We start from the raw sequence: 26807 nt of genomic DNA, 5'->3' as shown, positions 1-26807 counted from the left end.
AAGCACTGGGGCATTCATTTGAAATATTAAGTATACCCAGTTAATATGCGGCAGATTAAAGTGGCCAAGAACAATCAATGTGTCCGTTGGTTGCGATGTTGGAACTACAAAACCATAGCTGTGAACACCACACAGGCTGGAACTTTGGGGTCCGATCTGTGTGGTGTTCATCGCTGTATCGAGCACCTTAGCCTCGAGCTATCACGTGTGTCCACAGGTTGGGGATAGTGGAATGCTCAATACGGAGTAGCTGCAAAGGTAGTCGCGGATAATCGGCGGTATCGAGCAGAGAGTCCCAGTGAGGGGCCTGGCTGCACCGGCTCTTGCATAAATACTGAGTGCGTATGATGCTCGATATGACAAGGCGAGTTTTTGGCGCTTTTAAATTACCAATGGCCAACCTGTTCCTGCGGCGATATGTTCTAGGGAAAGTGCTTGATTGCCTACATACGTTTCACGAGAATCGTCACCTCAACATGCAAATGTGGCTACAACAGCAACAAAACCATAATAAGTACATATAATACGTATATGCACTAGCATTAACAAAAATAGGAATTTATGGGGTGGTTGGCCCCTACAGCCCACACCTGGATACGTCCCTGAGCCTAAGTTTAGTACGAAAACAACTTGACTTTTAATATTTTGCAGCGACATGTCGCACATATGTTGCAGCGAAAATGTGCGTTTTAACGGTAGCTTAGTTTCGAACTCATTTGTTTCATTTTAAGTATTGCCATACCATAGATAATAGGCAGTTGTATGTAAAAAAAAACTCTCCTGTTGCTTATGTTATACCTATCGAGACCTTTGATTAGGGCTTAAAACTCAATGTTTTCACGTTATGAAGGTAATTTGCCAACTCTAATGTATTTGCCAACTTTTGTAACACATTGACCTTGATAATAGACCCACTGCTATGTTTGGCTCCAATAATTCTCAATGGAGGCAACATACGCACGCCACTCATTATTTCTCAATATGTATGTAAGTATGTATTATGTGTGGCCGCCATACATGACATACATACCCAACTTTACCCTCCATGCATAAAAACAATTTATGGCTATAATTTATTTATTTTATAAAAAGCGTCTAGCTGTCTACGCCAATATAAACCATTTATTTTGGCTACAATTTAATCAAGAACTTCTATTCGTACAATTTGCAGTTGGTTGTACTGCATGTGTGTGTGCGTCGCGTGTGCGTAAGTTTGTGGCCTGTGCGTAAAAATGACTTAAATTGGCGGCTAGTCGTCATGTCTGCGGTTTTGCCGCATTATTTCACACTCAAACAATCTAATAATGGATCAATGTTTTGAAAATAAAAGTATTTATAAATGAAGGTGTGTGAATGTACAGATGTATAGATTTCATATTGGCAATATTGTTTGTATATATTATTTTCGTAGTTTTCTGTTATTGTTATAAAACTACTGGGTTGCCCAAAAAGTAATTGCGGATTTTTCATATAGTCGGCGTTGACAAATTTTTTCACAGCTTGTGACTCTGTAATTGCATTCTTTCTTCTGTCAGTTATCAGCTGTTACTTTTATCAGCTGCTTGCTTTAGAAAAAAGTGTAAAAAAAGTATATTTGATTAAAGTTCATTCTAAGTTTTATTAAAAATGCATTTACTTTCTTTTAAAAAATCCGCAATTACTTTTTGGGCAACCCAATATAAATATATTTTCAATTTGTTACATTTATAATTTTTATTTAAGTGTAAATAAGGAAGTACTTCAAACAGTTTGTAAATATATGTAACTTTCGATTGATGCGTTTGTATTTTGATTGTATTAGTATAGATGTTAGTTCTAGTTAGTTGGAGGCCACCGTAGCGCAGAGGTTAGCGTGTCCCATGCCTACGTCGCTGAACCACTGGGTTCGAATACTGGCGAGAATATCTGAAAAAATTGTCAGCGGTGGTTATGTCCTCCTAGTACTGGCGATATTTGTGAGGCACTGTTCCATTTGGTATGGCAGCCATGTAAAATCTTCTCCAGAAAGACGTGTCGCACTGCGGCACGCCGTTCAAACTCAGCTATAAAAAGGAGGCCCCTTATCATTGAGCTTAAAATTTAATCGGACAGAATTCATTGATATGTAAGAAGTATGCTCCTGTTCCTTAATGGAATGTTCATTGTCTAATTTGGATTTGCATATGCAAAAATTTACTTATAGCCAAGTAAAGGCCGGTACTATATTCGGTTTTCGCGTTGAAACTCCATATAAAAAATAAACGCACAAATTTGCCGAAATGTGTTCGTTTCGTCATAACTTGTTTTTTCATCTAGGGAAAATTTACACTTCGGGACGCCCATTGAGAGCTCAACCACAGTCGCTGTGAAAAGTCATTTTCTTATGCAAAATAAACTCGATCGTCAAACTTCTAATTGTAACTGGGTGTTTGTTGATGTTAGTGATGTTGCTCACATGTACTCTGGTTGGAAAAAAATAAAGTGTTTGTGGATGCATAAATAAAAAAGTATTTTTTAAATATAAATAAATATACGAAAGAAAATAAATGTTTCTTTCACAACAAGCAACTCCATCAACCAGTACGAACGATTTGTGAAATAACGTGTTGTGCTTTTGGTCTTGTAATTACAACAACAATATTTCGATAAAAGTGGATGCTGATAAAGGCTTCTGGAAAGATGGGCTTTTTTTACTTATAACAGTGAAAATACTAGAAAATCTAATTATTTTCACAAATAAATTCTGCATTTGTCTCTTGTTAAATTGTTTTGTATTTCATTATTTATTAATTACGAAGGGGTGGGTTTTGGTTGAAATTACAACAACATATATGAATCAACCTTGTCAAACCACCGAAAGAACGATTTTCGGAAATTGTTCCGTAAATAGAACGTAGTACCAGCCTTAACGTTGTAAATCAAAATACACCCTTGAGTAACGACACCGTTTGTCCCGTACACACGAATAGATTTATCTGTTGAAATTCGTTTACTCAGACTAATTCGCAGGAAGATTTAATAATGGTGAAAATGGATTTAAAACAGTGGTGGGCACACCATCTCAGTTACAAATACTAAACTGTGTTTGTGGGAGGAGCAGTGAGTAAGTGAAGAAGCCATGTAAAACAACAACAATGCGGCAACCGAACGAAGCCACACGAATTTGTTTACACTGTACGTGTGTACTGCTCGTTTTTGTTATGACCGCGGACATAGAAATTTATGTGGGTTGTGTGGTGTTGTCCATCTGTGATTTAAAACATCGATAAACGGGGCTTTTTTAATTAAAAAGGAAGTCATATCCCGGCGGATGAGGCAAACGGAACAGCGGTGGAAAATCTTAACCTGACCATGGTTCAGTTTCTGCAGATGAAGTCGATTTGGTTGCTCTAAAAGTGTTTTTCATGTCAGAAGTATTTAAAGCTGTTCTTATTCAAGAACCATGGTTTAACGTTGGCGTGGTTCATTGGTTCATCTAACCTTGGAGCAAGCGGCTCGCCACAACAAGGGATACATGTGCAATCCCATAAAACCCACTACTATGAGAAACAAAGGAATAGTAAAAACGAACCCCCCAAGGATATTTTCTACGAGCGCCTAGAGAGAGAATATGACTGCTGCCACGCCCATGATATTAAAATCGTTCTTGGAGATTTTAATGCGAAGATAGGGAAGGAAGACATTTTTGGTCCAACAGTCTGAAAGTTTAGCCTCATCGAGATAACGTCCGGTAATGGGTTGAGGCTGACAGATTTCGCCGCGGAAAAAACATGGTAGTTAAAAGCACCAGATTTCAACATAAGAATATTCACAAAGCCATATGGCTGTCACCCGATCAAAACACAAGGAACCAAATTGATCACGTTGTGATAGATGGAAGGCCAGCGTGTTAGATGTACGATCGATCCGTGGAGCGAATATAGATTCGGATCATTACCTTGTTGCATACCCGATGATTGGAACCTCAGCATACTATGTCCCGTACACAAGAAAGGAGACACGACGGAATGTGTCAACTACAGAAGAATAAGTCTCCTCCCCATCGCATACAAGATACTTTCGAGCGTACTGTGTGAAAGATTAAAACCTAAATTCAATGTTATAATTGGGCCCTATCAATGCGTCTTTAGACCTGGTAAATCCACCCTAGACCAGATATTCACACTGCCCCAAATTCTGGAAAAGATCCGAGAATGACAAATCAACACCTACCATCTCTTTGTTGACTACAAAGCCGCCTTCGATACTTTAAGTTCAAAGGTATTTCAAGCCATGTCTGAGTTTGGTATGCCTGCAAAATTAATAAGACTCTGCAGGATGACACTTGCTGATACGCGTTCCTTAGTAAGAATAGGAAAAAATCTCTCCGAACCATTTTATACCAAAGGAGGTTTCAGAAAAGGAAACACCCTATCGTGTGATCTCTTTAATATCCTGTTGGAGAAGATTATATGAGATGCAGATGTGAATAGATATGGCACGCTTATCACAAGAGAGAACATGCTACCCGCGTATGCCGACGACATCGACATCATAGGTCGGTCACCGGAAGTAGTAACTGCAGCCTTTAAAAGAGTCGAAAGAGAGTCAGTGAAAATGGGTCTGGCAATAAATGGAGATAAGATGAAATGGACGGTTGCAACTCACAAAACACCTTATACAACCGAGCAGATAAAGAAAATGGAGAAAGTTGGGAAACACAACTTTGAGATAGTCAGTTACTTTATCTACTTTGGCGCCGCCGTTACTGAAACGAATGACACCAGTTTTGAGATAAAGCGAAGAATAATACTGACAAACAGATGCTACTTTGTATTAAATAAGCAGTTTAGAAACAAGGCCACCTCTCGACAGACGAAGATTGCACTATACAAGGCACTGATACTACCCGTGTTGTTATATGGTTCTGAAGCATGGGTACTTGTGAAAGCAGATGAGGCAGTGCTTGGAGTATTTGAGAGAACGTTTCTTCGTAAAATATATGGACCAGTTTGCGTTAATGGAGAATATAGGGGACTTATGAACCACGAGCTGTATGACGATGATAACATACAACGGCTGCGTTAGCTAGGTCATGTTGTCAGAATGGATGAAGAAGCTCCAGCAAAAAAGTCTTTTGCAGGCAAACCGGGAGGACCAAAAGCCCGATGGAAAGATGAAGTGGTGGGAGACACCTCGAAACTTGGTATCAGAGATTTTAGAATGAGCGATGAGATCGAGGCGCTTGGGACGCTATTCTACGTTCTGCTAGTGGAACAAATGTTCTGTCATTGCCAATTAAAGTAATTAAAGGAAGTAAGGGGAAAGGAAGGCAAATGCAAAATTTTGCCCATGAACATTTCATTAAGGAACATCGGGTATACTTCTCGTATTAATGAGTGCTGTCCGATACAAGTTTAAGCTTAATGTCAGATAGACACCAATAACTAAAGAAGTTTAGAAGGAATGGAATACAAAAAGTCTCAATATATATTTTCCTCGGTTAAGGCTGGTACTACATTCTTTTTTATGGAAAAATATCCGGAAATCGTGCTTTAGGTGGTTTGACAAGGTTGATTTTTTTTTTTGGGTTTCTTTGGCCAAAATGTTGTCATTTACATATACAAAAATAATATGTCATTAAACAATTAATCAGCTGGTTACGAGCATGTGTACACACAAATGTGAGTGTATGGGTCGAACTGAAATTCATGTATGTTTTTGTAAGTTCAACCAAAACCCACCCCTTCGTAATTAATATATAATGAAACACAAAACAATTTAAAAAGAGACAAATGCAGAATTTATATGTAAAAATAATTAGATTTTGTAGTATTTTCTAGTAAGTTAAATAAGCACAACTTTCCAAAAGCCTTTGTCAGCATCTTCCACTTTTATCCAAATATTGTTGTTGTATTTGCAAGACCAAAAGCACAACACATTCTTTCACAAACCTTATTATTTCGTACAGATTGATTGAGTTGCATGTTGTGAAAGAAATGTTTATTTTTCTTTCGAGTACATTTACTTAGATTAAAAAAAAATACTTTCTTATTAATGCATTCACAAACACTTTACTTTTTTGCAACCAGAGTAAATACATGTGAGCAACATCACTAACACTAACAAAAACCCAGTTACAATTAGAAGTTTGACGATCGCGTTTATTTTGCGTAAGAAAATGACTTGTTGCACAGCGACTGTAGTTGTGCTCTCAATGGGCGTCCTGAAATGTAAATTTTCTCTAGGTGAAAAACGAAAACATTTCGTTTCGAAAGAACAAACGAAAACATTTCGTTTCGAAATAACAAACGAAAACATTTTGTCGTTTATTTTTTTATATGGAGTTTCAACGCAAAACCCGAATATAGTACCGGCCTTTACTAAGCACTGAAAATATAGTAGTAGACGGCCTAGAAATAAATTAATCACATCGTCGGTGTAATGCTATCTTGTTCCATACGCCACTTTATTGATTTTGAGATAATCGCACTTCATGTTTGCAACGTACTTTGAAATAGTGAATATTTGACATATTTACACCCCAATATCTCGAGAACGAAATACGTTACGTCAAATTTTCTTGTGGTTTCTGAATGGACGTGTTTTTACATCACAAAAACCCGGAAATTGAAAAAACTCGAAAATGGCGTATGGATCAAGATAGCATTAGCCGTCGATGTCTGGTTGGCTGTGCTCTATATGACACACGATTCAAAGATGCCATCTATATGCTACTTCCATTTGCTGGCGGAAATGGCTTCTGCAGGAAAAAACATCTTTATGGGTAGTGATGATTACACCAGGAAATTCCCATGTTGAGATGTTATTGGAAGAGGTGAGCTACTTATCAAATATATATATTATTAGTAGCCATCTGGTAAATATACCCATTAGGCAGGAGATACTAGATGTTACCTCTGTATCTGAAGTGGTTCCTCCGCCAAACGGAAGGAAGGCGCATTGGGGTAAGTTTCGGAACTCATTTTACAGCGATATCCCTTATAGAACGGAAAAGAAAGCGAAAACGGTGGACGATTTTAATATGATTGTCAAGCGGATATCGAACGCTTTAAACGACTTGTGAAAGTCTGCTTAGCGACTCGCTATGGTCTGATGTGGCGCTGGAAGAGGTTGTCATTGTTTTTGTATTCCTCGAAGATTTTTGAGGGTATTGCGTCAAAAATCTTTTGGGCGTTAAAAAGCTTTAACTCCTTGAATCGCCAGACCTTGATAATAAGTAACAAGCTGAATTATATTATCTGTCCAATAAACTGACACGCTTGGCGGGCTTAGCATAAACCCCACAGAGATCTGTTTTTTTTTAGGTTGCCTGTCTTGGAGGCCAATTACCTGGTTGCAAGCTAAGCCGGAGAAAGATACTAGATAGGCAGGAAGGAGTAAGATGGATAAAAATGGAAGTTTAGGCCAGGGACGGTACACTGGATGTCTTCGGCGACGGTTTGGCCTTTTTTCCTTTGAATATTTGATGTGGGATTGACCGGGGCGCAACTGGAGTGGTGTAGCCTCTTTCTGGCAAAGGTCTTCACTGTCTTAAAGTCACTGGAGATGGCCTTGCGAATGAGGCGGGACTGGTGACTAGAGGTTCCATGGTAGCAAAGGCACTGAGGCCAAGTATATCGCGAAACAGAACGTCACCTATCGTGAGGCTGGGGAAGCATTACCTCGGACTTTTAATAGGAGTCTTGAGTGCAACCATTGCAACATTGGGTCTTTGATATCGCTGGGAGAGAGGTTTGTGATGACGAGAGAAATAGTTACATACAGTCGAGCACATAACGTGTCACTGGCCCGTAATTGCAAGGGAAAGACACACAATAATGGTTGAACTACTCTTTCCGTACCAGGAATTCCTACAGGCACATTTTGGAGTTTTGTGTAGGCCCGAATTGGCTAACTGATCTATGCTCTCACTGCCTGGTGTTCAACTTTTTGTTATCTTATATAGCTGGCAAACAATTGATAATCGCAACATTTAATATTTTTGAAATAAATATCGATAGTATCGATACTATGGCTAATTTTCTATCACCTCTATTTAAAATGAAACAAGTAAAAGCGTGATAAGTTCGGCCGGGCCGAATCTTATATACACTCCACTATGGATGGCCTTTGTTAAGTTCTTTCCCCGGTATCTTTTTATAGGCAAACAAGGGATAATGGATAAAAATTGCCATGCTATTGGAGTCGTAGCAGATTATGGACCGATTCAGACCATATTTCCAAAATTTCACTAAATCGGATAAGAATTGCGCATTATTAACCGGGCGATCGGTTTATATGGGAGCTATATCAGGTTATATATTGATTCAGACCATTATTATCATTATATTTGTCACGCATGTTGAAGGTCATAGGAGAAGTAGTTGTACAAACATCCTCCGCCCTCTATAGGCTCAAGAAGTATAATCGAGAGATCGGTTTATATGGGAGCTTTATCAGTTTATGAACCGATTTTGACCATACTTGGCATAATTGTTGGAAGTCAAAACAAAAGACTTCATGCAAAATTTCAGCTACATCGGATAATAATTGCGCACTCTAGAGGCTCAAGAGGTCGGTACATACAACAGTTATATCAACCATACATAACACCGTTGTTGGAACAAAAGACTTCGTGCTAAATTTCAGTCCAATCGGATAAGAATTGCGCCGTTTAGAGGCTGCAGAATTCAAGATCTAAGAACGCTTAATATGGCAACTATATCAAATCATGGATCGATATGGAACATTTACAATCTCAACCGACCTACATTTATAGGTAGTATTTTTGCAAAATTTCATGCGCCTTGCAATTTCCTTCGAATGTTAGTGTGCTTTCGACAGACGGGCGGGCATGGCTTAATTGATTTAGAATATTAAGAAGATCAAGCATATATATTCTTCATTGGGTTTCAGATGAATATTTCGGTGTGTTACAAACGGAATGACGAAATTAGTATACCCCCATCCTATGGTGGAGGGTATAAACAACAGAAAAACAACATTTGGCGATAATTAGCTTCTTTAAATTTTAATTTTTAACTTGTTCAAATTTATACTAATTTTAATTTCGACGACTTAGCCTGGATACCCGTTGTGTAAGAGTCTAAACGCAATCAAACTACTGCGGCTAGAGTCTAAGTCTAGAGTCATGACGCTGAAATAGGATATATTCTATTTTGGCAGCTCTCAATTTTCTCTTTTCTCAGCACATTTCTCTTTGAAAATGTTGCCACATATTCATGAATATTCGTTAAGTCGCCAACAATTTTCAGAGAATTTTACTTAAGGTATGGTAACCTTACATGAAATAACTTTTATGTTTACAAAATTGCAGATATTTTTATGTTAAATTAACAAAAAAATATACAATATTTTTTAAGTGATAAAATTGCAATAGAGTTTAAATGCATTTTCGTGTATTTCGAAGTTATTAAAAAGTGTAATAACTCTTATAGTTGAATAACATCTTTACCATCTGTCTCGCTGTTTCTCTTTCATCCCTCAAATTTGACTCCAGACTCTGCGTCTCTTATTTGGATTCGTCACAAGCCATTTTTATGACTTGACTCTTTGGATGGGTCTAGACTCTACAGTATCAAGAGGTCGGCTTTGGCCAATTAGATATTTTTTAATTTTGTCAATAGCATCGATAGAAAAATCTCAATCGATGTTCAGCCAAAAATAAAATATCGATAGTGCCGTCGATATTTTGCCAGCTGTATTGCTTGTGCGTTGATTGACTTAGTCCACCTTCTTTGAAGCCAGCGTAAAGCCATTCAAATCTGTTACTTGGTATGTTAACATCCTGAGAAGGATATCATTAAAACATTACTTTGCAATGAATTGTTTTTGTAGATGTTAAATTCTCGTAATGGCAAATATTCAATGTAAGCAGGATAACAATTTACTTTCCACAATCCCATTAAAAAATCCAAATTTTGGATCAGTCACAAAACACACCCACTCGTTTAAGGTATGGGGATCCATATGGCTTTGATACAGTATGTCAGTCATTGGCTTTATTGGATTTGCAAGAGAACAAAAACAAAATTCGTCTGTAACAACAAAAGACTCGAATAGAAAGAAACGCCACTTATTCATTTGTGGACAAGTTATTTCAAGCCAGCCAGCCTAACAGGGAGCCAGTTCAGCAGTTGTCGTTGTTCACACATATGAATGTACATATGTATAATCCGCATTGTGCTTAAAGTTCTTTGCTCTCTCACTCACACTTGATGACAACAACAACAGCGGCAATACCACAAATATTTGCAGCTACCGTTACACTGACCCCAAAAAATATACGAAAACAAGCCTAACATCAATACATACCAAGAACAAGAACAATAATAATACACCAAATTATTAATGACTAAATAAATTTGTCAAGAGTTTAGGTACCATCAACATCATCATTGTTGTACTATAATTTCTCCCATAGGCATTTTTTAGGTTAAAATCTTTGAGATATTTTTTTTTGTTATTGAAATCTCTTATCATTTTGTTGTTGTTTGGTTCTCTTACCCTCCGATTTAGTACTATGTATTCATTGCCACCTCCTCCTAAGCGGCACAATTTTTTCTTCGTATACGCTTTTAGTCTTTATTTGGTTTAGTTAGAACGTGAAATGTTTACGGCCTTGCTAGAGTTCAAATACCCCACCGGGTGTGTGCTTGCTTACCAGTCAGTGTTTTAAAATGATTTTGTTGCTCTGTGTGGGTGAGAATGTGGGTATGTGTATTTTTGTGCTTATTTAATCACCCTACTGTTGACACTGAAAGGAAAGTGAGATGATTAACTGTCAAGTAAGATGTATTTATTAGGATTTAATATTGTATAACTAATTGCTTATTAGGACGGAACAAATGAGAGCGGCTTTTATAAAAGTTACATTGTTGAGATTTTGGTTGTGAAAGAGAAATTTAGCGAGTCCACGTTGGCAAACTGCAAATGTGAGCTCCGATTTGTTTGGTGTGTATCGCCATAACGAGAAACTCTGCTGGGAGTTACTGGAGTTACTGCAATTCACAGACAGTAAATGGATCTAAAGGGTGATTTTGTAAGAGCTATAGGAAAATTTTTCAAAACAAAAACAAAGTTCAGAAAAATGCATGAAACTATTTGAATCGATAGTACGGTCCATATAATTTAATGTTTAAAGATTATTTCATGCAAACCGTGACCGTGATTGCGCCTCAAATGGTCCATTCGCTTATTCCAATTTTGGCATACTCTTTCCAACATTTCGGCCGGTATCTCAAGAATTAATGCTTCAATGTTGTCTTCCAATGCGTCAATTGAAGCGGGCTTGTCTGTATATACATGGACTGTAACAAGCCTCACAAAAAATAGTCTAAAGGCGTTAAAACGCACGATCCAGGCGGGCAATCGACCGGTCCAGAACTCGCCTCTCAATAAGTCCATTGTTACTCGTGCTCGTGTGCCATATGGCACCGTCTTGTTGAAACCACAAGTCATGCAATTGGGCCAAAAAAGTTGGATATCATATCACGATAGTGCTCACCATTCACAGTTATGGTACGATTCGCATCATCTTTACAGAAGTACAGTCCAATGATGACACCAGCCCATAAACCGCGTCAAACTGTGTCTTTTTCTGGATGCATCGGTAGCTCTTGCAATGCTTCTGGCTGATCTTCACTCCAAAATCGGCAATTCTGCTTATTTACGTACCCATTGAGCCAAAAATTAGCTTCGTCGTAAAATGGAAGGAGCACGATGAACTTTCTTAACAGAGCACACATTTTTTGATAAAAAAAAATACAATAATTTGCAAGCGTTGTTCGTTTGTAAAGCTGAGAATGCATCTCCAGCAAAATTTTCGGTAGCAGTCAAGACATTTATGTCACCACTGAAGAACAGTTGTGTAGAATACAAGATGGCGATAAGCATCGATTTATAATTTCAGCCGAATTTTAATAATTTTTGGCTAATAAAGTACATATGTATGTGCTGTAATTAATCGTTTCTATTTGCAAATAACTTTATTTCATGTTGTATGGAGCTATAGAAACATAAATTTTCGTTCGAAGTTGCAAGAGAAAACTTGTCAATGCCTATTATGTCACCCTGCTACGCAAAGAAAATTTCATTTGAGCTGCGTATCTGCAAGCGACATTTTCGGTAACGGTACCGGTAACGAAAATTTCGTTTAGGATATGTCAATGCATTTCTTATGGTAACGAAAATTTCACCAGAGGTCCATACTGTCCTTTCGACGATTCATAGTTAAATTATAGACCAAACTGAAGATGTTTGACAGTGAAACAAAACATGAAACGTGCGTGAGCTGTTTAAACTAGTGTTTCCAAAAAGATAATAGCAAAAAATACCCTTTAGATAAACCATCCATTCTTTTAAGAGGCACCAAGTACAAAGATTAGAAATAAACAAAAAAATTGAGAATTTTCAACGAGTATGATTTAGCTTGTTTTCAATCGACTGTGGACATTTTATTTGCTTTTAAACTTTAAATTAGTTTTGCAAACACTTTTTAACTTCTTGTTAGCTTCTTTTTGTTAATTAACTTGGGTTTTTCTAAAGTTTTTATGTTTTCCCAATTCCTTTTTCTTCTCTCTTAGGTGAAAACGTCCGATTTCTAATCTTGGTTCGTGGTTGACGTTTTTTTTTTTTTTTTTGATAAAGGGAAAATGCATCTATAGGAAATCTATTGTCGGTGCTGCAATTGCAGTCGCGAACAATCAGCGATATCAAGTGGAGAATCTCGGTGAGAAGTCGGGAGGCGCAGGCTCTGGCCTTAATACTGAGCGCCCATGATACTCGATATGACAACGCGAGTTATTTGCGCCTTTAAATAACCAATGACCATGACGGGCGATCTATCTCCAGATACGTAAATGAGGCTACAAAAACAAGCTGTCAGGGCTGTCAAATGAAAATGCTGCTGGTGCCAGAAAGCGACAGCAAAAAGGCCCAAACATACAAAAAAGGGTAAAAACACTAACTAGAAATGTAAAAGGCGTCGACTTGATGCCTTTTTTGTTTGGCACTAGATGGTGCCGTTTCGGGTTTTTGGTGACCCAAATAGCACCAAATCTAGTGCGAAAAGCACTAAGTTGGCATCCCTGCATATGATTTGTTTGTTTTTTTCGAGCCCCATCTACATATCTACTAGGTATATTGATGTATTAAGTAGTCGATGTTGCCTACAGTTTCTTAAAAAAAGACACAGATGTGATTATAATTTGCATCTTTATTCACTTTGTTTTTATTATTTTCGTTCTCCAGCTCTAATGTTATTCGGGTTTCACTTTAATGGATTTTTCAACTCGGCACAAAAGAAATGCGTCTGTTTACTAAACTTTTTCTCTTGAAAATAGCCTCCATGTATTTACAATATATGGCCATCTACTATACTTGTTTTTCTTCTTATTTTCCTTTAGTGTTTCTCACTGGGTATTTTATTGTAGGTATTTCTCTCTTTTTGTTTATTTTATTTGGTATACACGCTGGTCCTTTTTGCTGTGTGCAAATTTATAGGCTTGTATAAAACTGTTTTTTTTTTCATCTGTATTGCATTAATTTTCGTTTTTTTTTATGTGGTGTGCTGTTTTTGTTTTCTTTGCGTGCTGTTTTCCCAAATTTTGAAAGGGTAGGTCAGGGTAGCTCCCAATTTTGTTAACGGTCGGAGTTGGCTGCCTGTGTGTCTCGTCGTTCGTTTGTTTGCTGTTGCCATTGGTCTTGGGGTTATTTTGTCAACCTTGCCGCCTGCCTTATTCCGGGCGGCGGTGAGCCATAGTCATTCATTTCTGCCGAATGTACATCATTTACCATTGTCTGGTAACGTCGGCGACTGCCTTTGCCTTGGCTGCTAAATATAAGGCGGCTGACGCACACCACCACCATCGTGTTGTGTTGCAAAGTCATTGAACAGATAACTCTTACATGATTTATATGCGTTTATTTAAAAATTTGCGGGTTCAAAAAACTTATGGCATTAATGTGCTTTATTGTGGGGGTCACACCAAATCAAACCAGACAATGGGAGATGTTGGAGTTTCATCCTTTATTTTCTACTTTTTAAAGGTCATCATAAAACCGAAATACAATACATAGTTAAGCAATACTTCTTGGCTAGTCATCGGTTTTGAGATCTTCCCATTTTCGATTATAAAGTTATCGATCGGAAGGGAGCGAGTGACAAAGGAAGATAGAATTTAACAGTTCGATTATTCAAAATTTGCAAACTAGAGTTTTTCTCCAGCAGATACCTATACATATGTATATGTGAAGTTGCCAATAAACACATGTTTTGTGTAAACAATAAGTAATTTACTAACAAAATAAAAGATTCCTCATTCGACTTAAGATTGGATAGCCATTGTACCTATTACACGTTCAATAACCCTTGGAATGTGTTATACAGTTATTCCAGAAAAAAGTTAGTATGATTTCTGCCGTAAATTTATAATAATAATAATTCAAAAAAATTGTAAAAATGAAATAGGTAGGTAGGTGTAATTGATTTAAAATTTTTTTTGACTTAACCAGGAGACATAAGCACAATACAGGAAGCTCAATGAGTGTAAAAAAAAATTATGGAATTTAAAAGTTACATGTCAGTTTTCAAGGCAAATGTTCCTCAATACAAAATTTCATCTAGGTATAAAACACATATAGTCATAAAACAAAATTACATCGCTTGTAGAAAAATACACACTCAAAACTTCTCCTTGCACCTTTAACACATAGTCATAGTGCAAACTTGCATCGCTTGTAGAAAATTGTTAGCACTGTTTTAGGTGTCTAGGATCACATGGTAGACAGCTGTAGCCACAAGAAAAATTATAGTGTTAGTTATAGACTTATGAATAACTGTCCTACTTTAAAAAGGTTGAATGTTGGCTTTTCGACTTTGCAGATTTTTTAGATCGTATTTTGGTGTCTATTTCTCTCATTCCATTATTTTTTCCCTTACATATAAAATAGTATTGTTATTCGTCCTTCCTAATAGTGGTCTTGCTTTTACTTTTTTCCAGATAACTAAATTATGGATCCAAGTCGACATCACGATTTTGTAGGCAACAATGAGGAACGTTCAAGAGCTGCAGCAACTGCGGCATATTATAGTCGAGAAGTGCCGGACATAGCATCACATCGTTATTATGGGTCGACCTTAGCAACAGTAGCACCACCACAACAACAGCAGCAACAGCAATCACAACAACCACCCGCACGAAGTCATAGCAATACAAGAAACCTCCTCTGCGATTGTACAACAACGCCTAGTGGCGCTAGAATTACCTGTAATGGTTGTCGTCTTAATCCACCACCTGGTGACGTTTGGTCGAACCAAGCAATGGCTGCCTCATCGTCGTCAACGTCATCGTCACCCTTGAATTCCTCCGCCGCCACGGAACAACAACTAACTCAAAGGGTTGATTATAGGCAAATGGTCAACAGTGAGTCAATGCGCTCCTCTGCCACCATGAGACAAAACCCCATGTATCCCATGCACTCGCAGCAACAACAACCGCCCCCGCCTCATACGCAACAAATGCAACATCATCAAACGGTACCTCCTCCTCATCCTCCTCATTCTAATTCACAAGTCATATCACATGGTCCGCTGCCTCCTTCCCAATCAATGGTGCATACACATCCCTCACATGCGATTAGCAGATCCAATTACTGGTCTCAAAATCCTTCCTCGACTTCACAGCAGCAGCACTATGTCGACGAACACCATATGGTGGGAGTGCCACCCAATCATCCAGTCCAATCAACAACCCAGACCCAAATTGACATCAGCATAACTAGACGTTCAGCAGCAGCTCCTAGTGGCCCCGTAGAGGGCAACAACATGTACGGACAATATAAATCAGCTTCCATGACTTCTAGCGCCACGCATCCCTCTCACACAAGCAGTTCCTACCCACCGCCGCCCTCGTCGAATCCCCTTCACCAAAGGGTTAGTGCAATAGGTGGCCCGGGACCAGGAGCAGTTCCAAATACAGCTGTTGGCGTCAGCCCACACTATGTAACCAAGGAACGCATTTATGAAACGAAATACTCGACAACTACAACGACCACTAAAATAGCTTACAACTCAACATCGTCCGCCGCAATTTACGATAATCACCATCATATGAACAACATGGCTATGAATAACAAATCGTCCGCTATCCCGCCTATAGATCATCACGTTATCAATCCCAGCAATTTGCCGGCATCGAAAGATCAACATCCCAGTCCGAACTATGCCCGCAAATGCCCTCAAATGTATACGCCCGAGGCGGAACAGAGTACGTCCCATCATCATCATTTGTATATGCCGACGCCACAATTTAGTTCGGATAAATTCTCCAGAGCTTCGCCACAACAGGTGCCGCCGGATTTTACAAAATTGCGCGAGAGTCCCTTGCAAGCTACGGCCAATAGCCCTTATATGGTGGTGAGCGGGGCCGATAAATACAATCACATGGCTTCCACGACGCACCTAAGGGAATCGCCTCAACAGTTTGTAACGCAACAGCCTTCAGTTTCTAGAAACTCCAATCCATATTATGCCGCCACCGCAACACAAAATCCTTCCAAAGTGCACCCACCGGAAATGTCGCCAATTATCATGAAACAAACGCACACACATCAGTATCATCAGTATTCGAAAAGTCCTCTACCACCGCCATTACCACCGTCTGCCTCAACCGCTGCGGCGACTCATCATCCGATGCATCAGATCCCTCCTTCAACAAATATGGGTGCTAAAGCAAATGCCGCTGGGGGATTGGCTCCACCGCCAGCAAATCATACTACATCACAGCGCTATATAGTGGACAGCGTGAAAAGAGAAGATCTGGAGATATACGAAAATCCACCCCCCATGCAGCAGGCACAACAACAGTCATCACGCAACTCCAGCGGTGGAATTTATATAAATCCCTATAATACTCCACCGCCAGGCAATGGAGATTCGTGTTGTAAGGATGTGTCTCCCATGTCTACATCCACCTCGCCATACACAATCGGAGGGTCGGCAAACTCCAGCTACAGGGTTGAATCTCCCCAGTTCTATCATAATGCAAAATATGGCAAAATATCCATGTCATCAGATTCCTCCTCGAATAAACATTCGCTACTCAATCAAAATACACCACCGCCAAGCAGAGCACCCAGTCAGAGGGGCCATCAACAGCCTGCCTATTACTACGAGAGCAATCCACACAGTGCGCCCTCGCCAGCAGCAGCAACGGCAGCTTCTCCCTCACCCTCTTTACTGTCGTCTTCCTCGACAACCACTTCGCAGCAGACACAAATTCATCACACGGAATATCTGCAAGGGGTCATAGGAACTCCAATCTCTCAATCATATCCCACACAGCCAACAGCCCAGCATCAAACTACAACAGCTGCTGCTTTAAGGAACAGCGAAATGATAATGGGTCCTCAGAATCCTATGGCATATGAACGTACAATAGCACAACCTCCCCATAGCCATTCACATGCGCACCATCAAGCACCTTTGCCTACCAAGGGTGCTGCTAGTGCTGTTCCTCCGTCTTCGCTGCAGCTGCAATCAGCAGCTCACCTTCCGCATTCTTCCAAAATAGCTGCCAATGTTGCAAACACCAACAAACACAAACCAAATTATAGGGAACTCATAAGTCGTACTCTGGCCATGAGGAATGCCACCTCCGAGGAGGAATTGAACATGCAAATCATAAAAAAGACTTTAAATGTAGATTCTCAAAATATGAGAGGGCCACCGGGGGCAGTACCTCCAGCCCCCATGCCAACTTCAAATGCCAGAGCAGGTGCGCTCATACACTCGCCCCACCATCATACAGTTCATGCCAGTCCCAATGAACGTCTACCACCAACCGCAGTAAGAACAGAAATTGGGTCGTCTCTGCACCAGCAAACACTGCCACAAACAAAAGCCCCTTTGAGCTCAGTTTTGGTAAACCACCATAATTCTGCGGTTCCCCTTATAGCGTCTTCGTCCTCCTCCTCGTCTTCGTCACGTGCCGAAACATCTCGAATTTGCATTAAACAGGAAGACGATAAACCTTCCTCGTCATCCTCATCTACTACTACTACGTCTCCCCTTGATCTCTCCATGCGAACGGTGAAAACAAAGGCTGATTCAACAGAGTACAAGTATCAACAAAGACGTTTAACTCCAACTTCTAATGAAGGTCGCTACACTTTACCTAGAGTCGATTCTACGCCAGTATTTTCGGTTCATGCTTTTGAGCCGGCAGCAGCAGCGGTGCCAGCTGTCGATATAACAGCCAGTAGGGCAAACTCTTCACAAGTTACCCGCTCGAACAATGCTTTGGAAAGGCGAAACTATACTCCGCCCTCGCAAGCGGCTGGCATACAACAAACACCTGCCCAACATCACACAGGTCGACATTATAGTCCAGTTTCTATGCAGCATCAACAATATCCCCTAAGAAAATCCGAGTCCAGTTCTAGTTCCAGTTCTCTTCACATAAAAGGTGCTTATGAGTCATCATGTGTCATTAAGACAGCCCCAAAGCCCATTGTACCCGAACGAGAACTACTAAGGGGTACTAATCTGGCTCCGCTTCCTCCCCCGCCACAATCAAGACCAAGTGTTTTGGAAACAAATCCCTATGCCAGTGTTATAAAGACGGAACCGAAGCGCATCGCTGGCGCCACAGAATCAACTGCTGCTCATGTAATATCAACTCCTTCAGCTCAACTAGCAGCTAGCACTAACACTACAGCACATCACACATTAGCGGCTGTGGAGAGATTACCTCCCGATACCAGTATAATGGCTCTTCCTCCCAAGAGCGCTTATAATGTGCAGAATAGATCTGCCACATCTATGGTATCACCACCTGTTGCAACGGCTTCCATTTTGAGTTCCACTGCGTCAAATTATTCACAAGGCTGTGAGCGTAATCCGAATTTCCGCAAACGACACATTCAAGAATATTCCAGCCAAATGTCTGCCAATGAACCAATTGTAAAACAATCCCGCTATGTTGATTCCCCTCCCATTATTGTGGCAAAACCGGCGGTTATTCCCATGAGACCGGCAGATATCTCCGTGATTGCTGTTAACGAAAGCAATCAACATGAATTGGAAAATTGTAATAAGGCCAAGTTGGCTAAGGATATACTTCCGATCACCACCACCACCGGGGGAGGGGTAATTGCAGCCAAGGCGGCTGTGGTACAACCGGCACCGGTAATAGTGAATAATCACAGTCAGCATCATCAGCCCTCACCAGCTGCCGTTGTGGCGGTGGTTTGTAAACAGGAGCCTTTGACACCCACAGGAGAAATGTCAGCGACTCCCGTTATAAAATCCACAGAAGTTTCCGCCTCCAGTAATGGCAGCAGTACGACTAGCCTCCCACAGCCTGCTGCAACCACTCAAATATCTGCATCCAGAATACGTACTAAAGCAGAGTTGAAGGGGTTTACCTTTAATCCCCCGCCATTGACCCAAACTGAAAGTGAACCCCCTCCAATAGTAACTATCAAGCAGGAAGAGGAGACGGAGGCAGAAGAGCAAAAGCTAACCCCAGTTAAGGTAAAGGAAGAAGAACCCGAAACAACAATGGAGGAAGAAGTGGCCTGCTCCATACCAGGACTAGAAGATAATTTTGCTGAAAGCAATTTGCTGGACTTTGGCGTTTGGAGCAATACGTGCAATAATTTTGTAGAACAATTACAGACCAGGCCAGCCAAAAAGAAAGCTCTGCCTGCCATCCTAAACAAAACGACGCCGGTAAAAGACTCCCAGCAGCAGCCGTCTATTGCTGAAATGGTAGTCTCTTCCACCGATATACCGCCTACCAATCGCAAAACTTTAGAAAATCACTATTCTCCCATGGAGTCTGCCGATACAACACGCAGCTCTTTTGCCCGTTTCGAGGCCATGGAGTCGGGCATAGCGGCCAACACCAAATCATCATCCATGAATCAGGACGCCTTAAATTCGCCCAACTCCTCGGTAGGGGTTATACACAAGAAACTGAACAAAATTGGGCGTGAAAAGAAACGTTTCCAGCAGGAGAAACGCTTGGCTGAGCGTTTGCAGGCCAAGGAAAGCTCTTCGGAAAGTGAAGATGAGCTGGACAAGCGAAAGACGGAGCGTTTGAAGAAACCGTTGATGAAGACCAAAACTAAGCTGAAATCAAAGGGTAGCAACGGCAACGACACAAATTCCTCATCAAATCTCCAAAATGAGAAAAATCGGTTTTCCGATTGTGGCTCAGATTCATCCTCATCATCGTCACCAACAAACGAAAGGGAACGAGAGATGCCAAACTCAACAACTAAAGAAATCAGTCAATCAACCAAAAGTCCCAAGAAGGAATTATCCTCCCTCAATTCTAACACCACTAATTCCCTAATAGGGGATAAGGCGCTTGGAAAGGATATAAAGCCTAAAGAGCAAAATAAGGCCGGACAGAAAAGTGAAAAATCGGCTCAGGAGGAAAATAAAACCACAATTGCTCCAAAAAAGCCAAAGTCTTTGATGGAGGCCAGCATCTCACATATAAAATCTGCTACTGCAAAGGATGTAAAAAATAAAATAAACTCTTCAAATGGCAGCAAAATCTCCTCCTCAACTTCCGTTAAAGCGGAAACAAAGAAGGAAGAAACTTCTAGTTCTTCTAGCTCAGAGGAGACCAGTAACGAGGATGAGGACCAAGAGGAAGAAGTGGACAAAAAGCATAGGGATAATAATAAATCTCTCCGATCCTCAGGCAAGGTCAACACCACCAACACCGGCAGCTCAACCAAAGGCTCCAAACTCAAGATTGGCCTCAACACCATGACCCGATCAAAACTCAAGAAGGAGCTGGAAATGCAGATGGCGAACAGCAAAGTACTGCGCAATGATAAAATCATACGCAACTCCACCACTAAGATCAAAAGGAAATATGTGCGCAAATATGTGAATAATGCGAACAGCTATTTGGAATCAGGAGGCTTGAGTCGAGAATCTGGCATTATGAAATCCTCCAGATTGAAAGCGAAGCGAGAGAGAAATGTTGTGGCCCTAAACCTTTTGAAGGCCAAGGACAATAAGTCAAATAAACACATCGGCAATAGCAAAGAGGCTGCTGCAGCAAAACATGTCAAATCGGAAAATGTACATGATCCGAATGTACTGGAATTGTATCGCTTTAAGCGTGCCCTCAAGGTACCACCCAGTCTTATAAGCATTAAGCATCCAGGGGCTCATAAAATTGCTGCCTCCCTGCCTGATTTGGAAAGGCATGCCGAGGCCTATGCCAAAAAGAAGAAAAAGGCCACTGCGACCACATTCAAGCCCATCGACAAAAAGAAGCATAACAATGAAAAGTCAATGGCCAATTTAAAGTCTGGCGCAAAGGATCAAAAGACGATAAGTTGCCAGAATGAGGAACCCCTTTCGATTATTGATGTCTTGCACTCTCGGGTGACTAAGGCTTCTGGTCTAAATGCCAGCAATAAGACCACTACCAACACAGCCTCGAAACCTATTGCAGCAACAAACAAAACCGGTCAAACATCTACTTCCACCCCGAAGATGCCCTATACGACAGCCAGCAATTGTGGCATGTTCAGTGAAACATCACAAACAACAGAAACCAGTGAATTGCAAATGCAGCCACCTCTACGCCAAGAATCCGATGAGGACGAGGACGATGATAACGAATCCGCTAACAGTGGCAAAAAGCGCCACTTTAGCATTTTCGATACCACGGTCCTACCCACCAAAACACGCACCGAATCCAAGCTACAACAGAAGCGGGAAAATATTCGCGAAATATTCGTGGGCGACGATAGGCCGGCCTCAGCTCCGCCCGAAATGACTCAGCCACCCGATAACGTCGAAGAGAAAATGACCTATGAACAAACGTATGAGCAGTTCTTGCAACGAATGAATATCGTTATAAGTGGTGATAAATTTGGAAGATTAAGTCGTACAGCGGCGGCGCGCAAACACATGTTGCCCAGTCAGCAGACAACTGGGACCACCAATTTGAATATCAAACAAGAGGAGGTCGATACAGAAAGTACCAGCGTCATGGATGCTGACGAGCTGAAAGAAGACCAAAAGTCTTCCGAAAGTCATACGATACGCAAGAAACGTGGCAAATATCTCAGACGAAAAGGCAGTTCTGGTTTCGATTATATACGCAAAAAGAAAAAGCCATCGTCCACGAGCACGATCTCTAGCTCGTTGCACAACCACAACTCTACCAATTCATCGTTCCACCATCACTATCATCATGTCTCCATAAAAATGGAAAAATTGGAAGCCGATGAGTATGAACACAAAGTGAAAACCGAAGATGATGTCAGTCGTGAAATACAAAAATGGGTGCTTAATAAGGGCGTTGGCCAAAGCACCATGCATAAGGCCGCCCGCCAGGGTTACATAGATGTGATAGTCTATTGTTTGGAACGTATGTCCATGAATCCGGATCATAAGGACAATGCTGGCTATACGCCATTGCATGAGGCCTGTACAAACGGTTGGTTGGACATAGCCCGTGTGCTCTTGCAATACGGTGCTAATCATTCAGCGGCAGCTCACTCGGGCATAAGGCCATTGCATGAGGCTAGTGAAAATGATCATGAGGAGATAGTACGTTTATTATTGTCCTATGGTGCTGATCCTTTACTGGCTACATATTCAGGTTAGTCATATGATGGTGAGAAAAACATTTGTAATAGCTCTAATGGAAATTTCTTTGTCTGCAGGTCAAACTCCTTTAATGTTAGCTTCAAGCACAACAATGCGTGATATTTTAAATAATCATTTATTAGATGTACAAAGTATGGGACCTGATCGTAAGCCATGGAAATTCAATGGGCCATGGGAATTATATGGTAAGATGTTAATGCAGAATAAAAAAAAAAAATTAGAAAATATTGTTAAAACTTTAGATGCTTTAGACAATTTTCTCAACGTACGGTCGGCGCTATGTCCACTTTATGACGTTGTGGAAGTAGAGACGATTGTTATTTGGCAGTTTCTTTTGATATAAAATAGCCTTTCAATAATGTGAAGTTAAACTTTATTCCATAGGGGCAGTTGGACATAAGTATTTTAACTTTGGAAAAAGGCGATTTTATTTTGTCAACTTTCTGTGATATAAAATAGGCTTTCAAAAATGTGAGGCTTGGAGTCAATCCATATCAAACTCTGTGCAGAGTTAGGACATGTGGAGTTACTGATCTATGGGGGTATAAATAGTACGCCGAGAGATGCACTTAATACCATACTCGGTTGTTGTTGTTGTTGTAGTAGCAGTGTGTGGTACACTGAGGCGGCAGCCCTTGCCGATGAAGGAATTCATCGGGTCAATCCGGTACATACAACCGGCTGCCATGGGATCTTTTCGGTCTTTTGGCATTGCACAAAGATGTGGAAACTCCTTGATTCTGAGCGAAACCGCGGTGATAGCGCAGATACGAGCGCAGATATTGGTGAGACACGACAGACTACATTCCGAAGAGATTTTCTAAATGATAACTTGGGAATTGTTGATTGATTGATAACAGTTTATTTTGTTTTATCTTTCGTCTGCTGTTGAGTGTCAAGACCCAGGAACTCTGCGACTAAGATGGGGTGCGTCCACAGGGATCTGGGTCTGTGTCGAGTGGGTTGGTCGTTACTGGCTGGGCAGTTAAACAGGTGACGTGTATCGTGCGGTCCCTGGTTACAATCGGGACATACATCTTGCACGTCGGCAATGGTGGAATGGAGGATAGGTAGAGGTTAAACAGTGCCAGAGATATCACGCCACCTTGGGGAACTCCCTGTTTCACTCTACGGTGCTTCGACTTCTTATCCCTAAATTCCACAAATGACTGGCGACCACACAGATAATTTGTGACCCATCGTTTCAGGCCTGGCTGGAGGGGCGTGTTGACGTTGTCCTCAAATAATTTGGCATGGCTGACCGTGTGGAATGCCTTCGATAGGTCCAGTGCCACGAGGACCGTCCTAACACAAGGCCTGGGCTGATTGAAGCCACGGCAAATGTGTGCGGTGATGGCATGCAAAGCTGTTGTTGTGCTGTGCAGTCTTCGAAATCCATGTTGATGCTCGGCAAATGGAAATTCTCCTACGAGGCTTGGGAGGAGTAATGCCTCAAGCGTCTTTTCCACTGGTGAGAGAAGGTCGGAGATCGGTCTGTACGACTACCCCAAACTCGGGTTTGTTCCAGGCTTCAGTAGCGGGATCACTCTGCCCATTTTCCAGACATCGGGAACTATAAGAGTATTCAAAGACAGGTTGAGGACAGTGGTAAGGTACTCAACTCCAGTTAAATCCAGATTCTTCAACTTCAATGTAGAGATTCCGTCGGGGGCCAACGCCTTGTTCATCGGCTCGGAGACCACGGATACGGCGAATGGCTCTACTCCTTGCCCTGTCACTCTCGGGATGCACAATAAATTGACGTTTGAATAACCTGGCGAATATCTTTGATTCAGCCACGGTTACTTCGCCAAATGTGTGTGAGGTCCTGTCATCCCGTCAACCTAGGTTCGAGAGTGACTACAGTAGACCACAGCTTGCCTAAACCGGTGCCTAAATTACATTGCTCCAAGTGTTTCAGCTACAAATTCCGCCTACGTTCTTTGACTACCCTGTTTATTTCCAGATTCAGCTCGCTGATTCTGGAGTGAGTGGGATCCGTACAACAAAACCCATCACGCTCGTCTGTCTGCGCCGGGAAATTCGGCCGCTCTTGGGGTATTCGACTGGCATAAAGCGAGCGGCTGCTGCGTTAATGATCCGAGGGGGTGGCAGTTCACTGAAGCGACGATTGGTGTACTCTCTGAAGCCAGCCCAATCAGCCTTCTTCTGGTTGATAAACGTCCGGCCCTCAGAAGTTATGAAGTCGGGTGGATGGTGGGCCCGGGGTTCTTTTCAATCTCCAATGATGAGAAAAGACGAACACATACACTGAGACGGCAACCCTTTTTAATAATTAGAACATGTTATTTTTTGCAAAGAATATTCTTTATTTATTATTATTTGTTTTGTTTTCCTTCTGTTCATTATTTTTATACCCACCACCGACGGATGGGGGTATATTCATTTTGTCATTCCGTTTGCAACACATCGAAATATCCATTTCCGACCCTATAAAGTATATATATTCTTGATCAGCGTAAAAATCTAAGACGATCTAGACATGTCCGTCCGTCTGTCCGTCTGTATGTTGAAATCACGCTACAGTCTTTAAAAATGGAGATATTGAGCCGAAACTTTGCACAGAGTCTTTTTTTGTCCATAAGCAGGTTAAGTTCGAAGATGGCCTATATCGGACTATATCTTGATATAGCCCCCATATAGACCGATCCGCCGATTTAGGGTCTTAGGCCCATAAAAGCCACATTTATTATCCGATTTTGCTAAAATTTAGGACAGTGAGTTATGTTAGGCCCTTCGACATCCTCCGTCAATTTCGCCCAGATCGGTTCAGATTTGGATATAGCTGCCATATAGACCGATCCTCCGATTTAGGGTCTTAGGCCCATAAAAGCCACATTTATTATCCGATATTGCTGAAATTAGGGACAGTGAGTTGTCTTAGGCCCTTCGACATCTTCCGTCAATATGGCTCAGATCGTTTCAGATTTGGATATAGCTGCCATATAGACCGATCCTCCGATTTAGGGTCTTAGGCCCATAAAAGCCACATTTATTATCCGATTTTGCTGAAATTCGGGACAGTGAGTTTGGTTAGGCCCTTCGACATCTTCCGTCAATATGGCTCAGATCGGTCCAGATTTGGATATAGCTGCCATATAGACCGATCCTCCGATTTAGGGTCTTAGGCCCATAAAAGCCACATTTATTATCCGATATTGCTGAAATTAGGGACAGTGAGTTCTGTTAGGCCTTTCGACATCCTACGTCAATTTGGCTTGGATCGGTCCAGATTTGGATATAGCTGCTATAGACCGATCTCTCGGTTTTAGGTTTTGGGGCCATAAAAAGCGCATTTATTGTCCGATGTTGCCGAAATTTGGGACAAAGAGTTAAGTTAAGCCCCTCCACATATTTCTGCAATTGGTCTAGATCGATCAAGATTTGCATATAGATGCCATAAAAACCGATTATGAATTTTCGACCGGATTTTGAGGAAAGGTGGTTCACATATATATCCGAGGTGGTGGGTATCCAAAGTTCGGCCCGGCCGAACTTAACGCCTTTTTACTTGTTTTTTTTTTTAATTTTTTGAATTATTTAACTCTTAAAAAATAAAACTTCCTTAAGTTTCTTAACTTTCATTTCTTCTTTTTTGTTTTCTAACTTTAACAATTTTTTTTATTTTTTAAATTTAAGTTCTTTCAAAATATTTATTTTTAATTTTTTCTTATTCAAATACAAATTTTGTCTATGAACATTCCACTAAGGAACAGGGGCAAACTTCTCACATATCAATGAGTGCAGTCCGATTTAAGTTTTAAGCTCAATGATAAGGGGCCTCCTTTTTATAGCCGAGTCCGAACGGCGTGCCGCAGTGCGACACCTCTTTGGAGAGAAGTTTTACATGGCATAGTACCTCACAAATGTTGCCAGCATTAGGAGGGGAATACCACCACTGAAAATTTTTTCTGATGGTCTCGCCTGGATTCGAACCCAGGCGTTCAGCGTCATAGGCGGACATATTAACCTCTGCGCCACGGTGGCCTCCTTTTTTCTTATACGTTTTGTAATTTTTGTTTTAAATTTTTTTTATATACTTTTTTAATTTATTTCAATATTTGTTTTTATTATAATTGTTAGTGTATTTTTAAGTTGTTTTTTGGAATTTTTTATAAAATTTTATATTTATAGAATCCTATTGTCAATT

General features: G+C 40.8%; 1 protein-coding gene across 2 annotated transcripts in view; it reads left to right on the top strand.

Annotated features, from left to right (window-relative positions):
* LOC106094987 (serine-rich adhesin for platelets) overlaps positions 1-26807 on the top strand; it is a 114262-nt gene that overhangs the window by 72428 nt on the left and 15027 nt on the right. For both annotated transcript variants that reach the window (XM_059360661.1, XM_059360660.1), the window contains 2 exons: positions 14985-22628; positions 22693-22821. In XM_059360661.1, coding sequence (XP_059216644.1) covers positions 14996-22628; positions 22693-22821 — 7762 coding nt within the window. In that variant the 5' untranslated portion in view covers positions 14985-14995. The remainder of the gene's footprint in view (positions 1-14984; positions 22629-22692; positions 22822-26807) is intronic.

The sequence above is a fragment of the Stomoxys calcitrans genome, chromosome 1 (assembly GCF_963082655.1).
Source record: "Stomoxys calcitrans chromosome 1, idStoCalc2.1, whole genome shotgun sequence".
Lineage (NCBI taxonomy): Eukaryota > Metazoa > Arthropoda > Insecta > Diptera > Muscidae > Stomoxys > Stomoxys calcitrans.
Note: the sequence above shows the minus strand (reverse complement) of the source record. Positions and strands in the feature narration are given on the sequence as shown.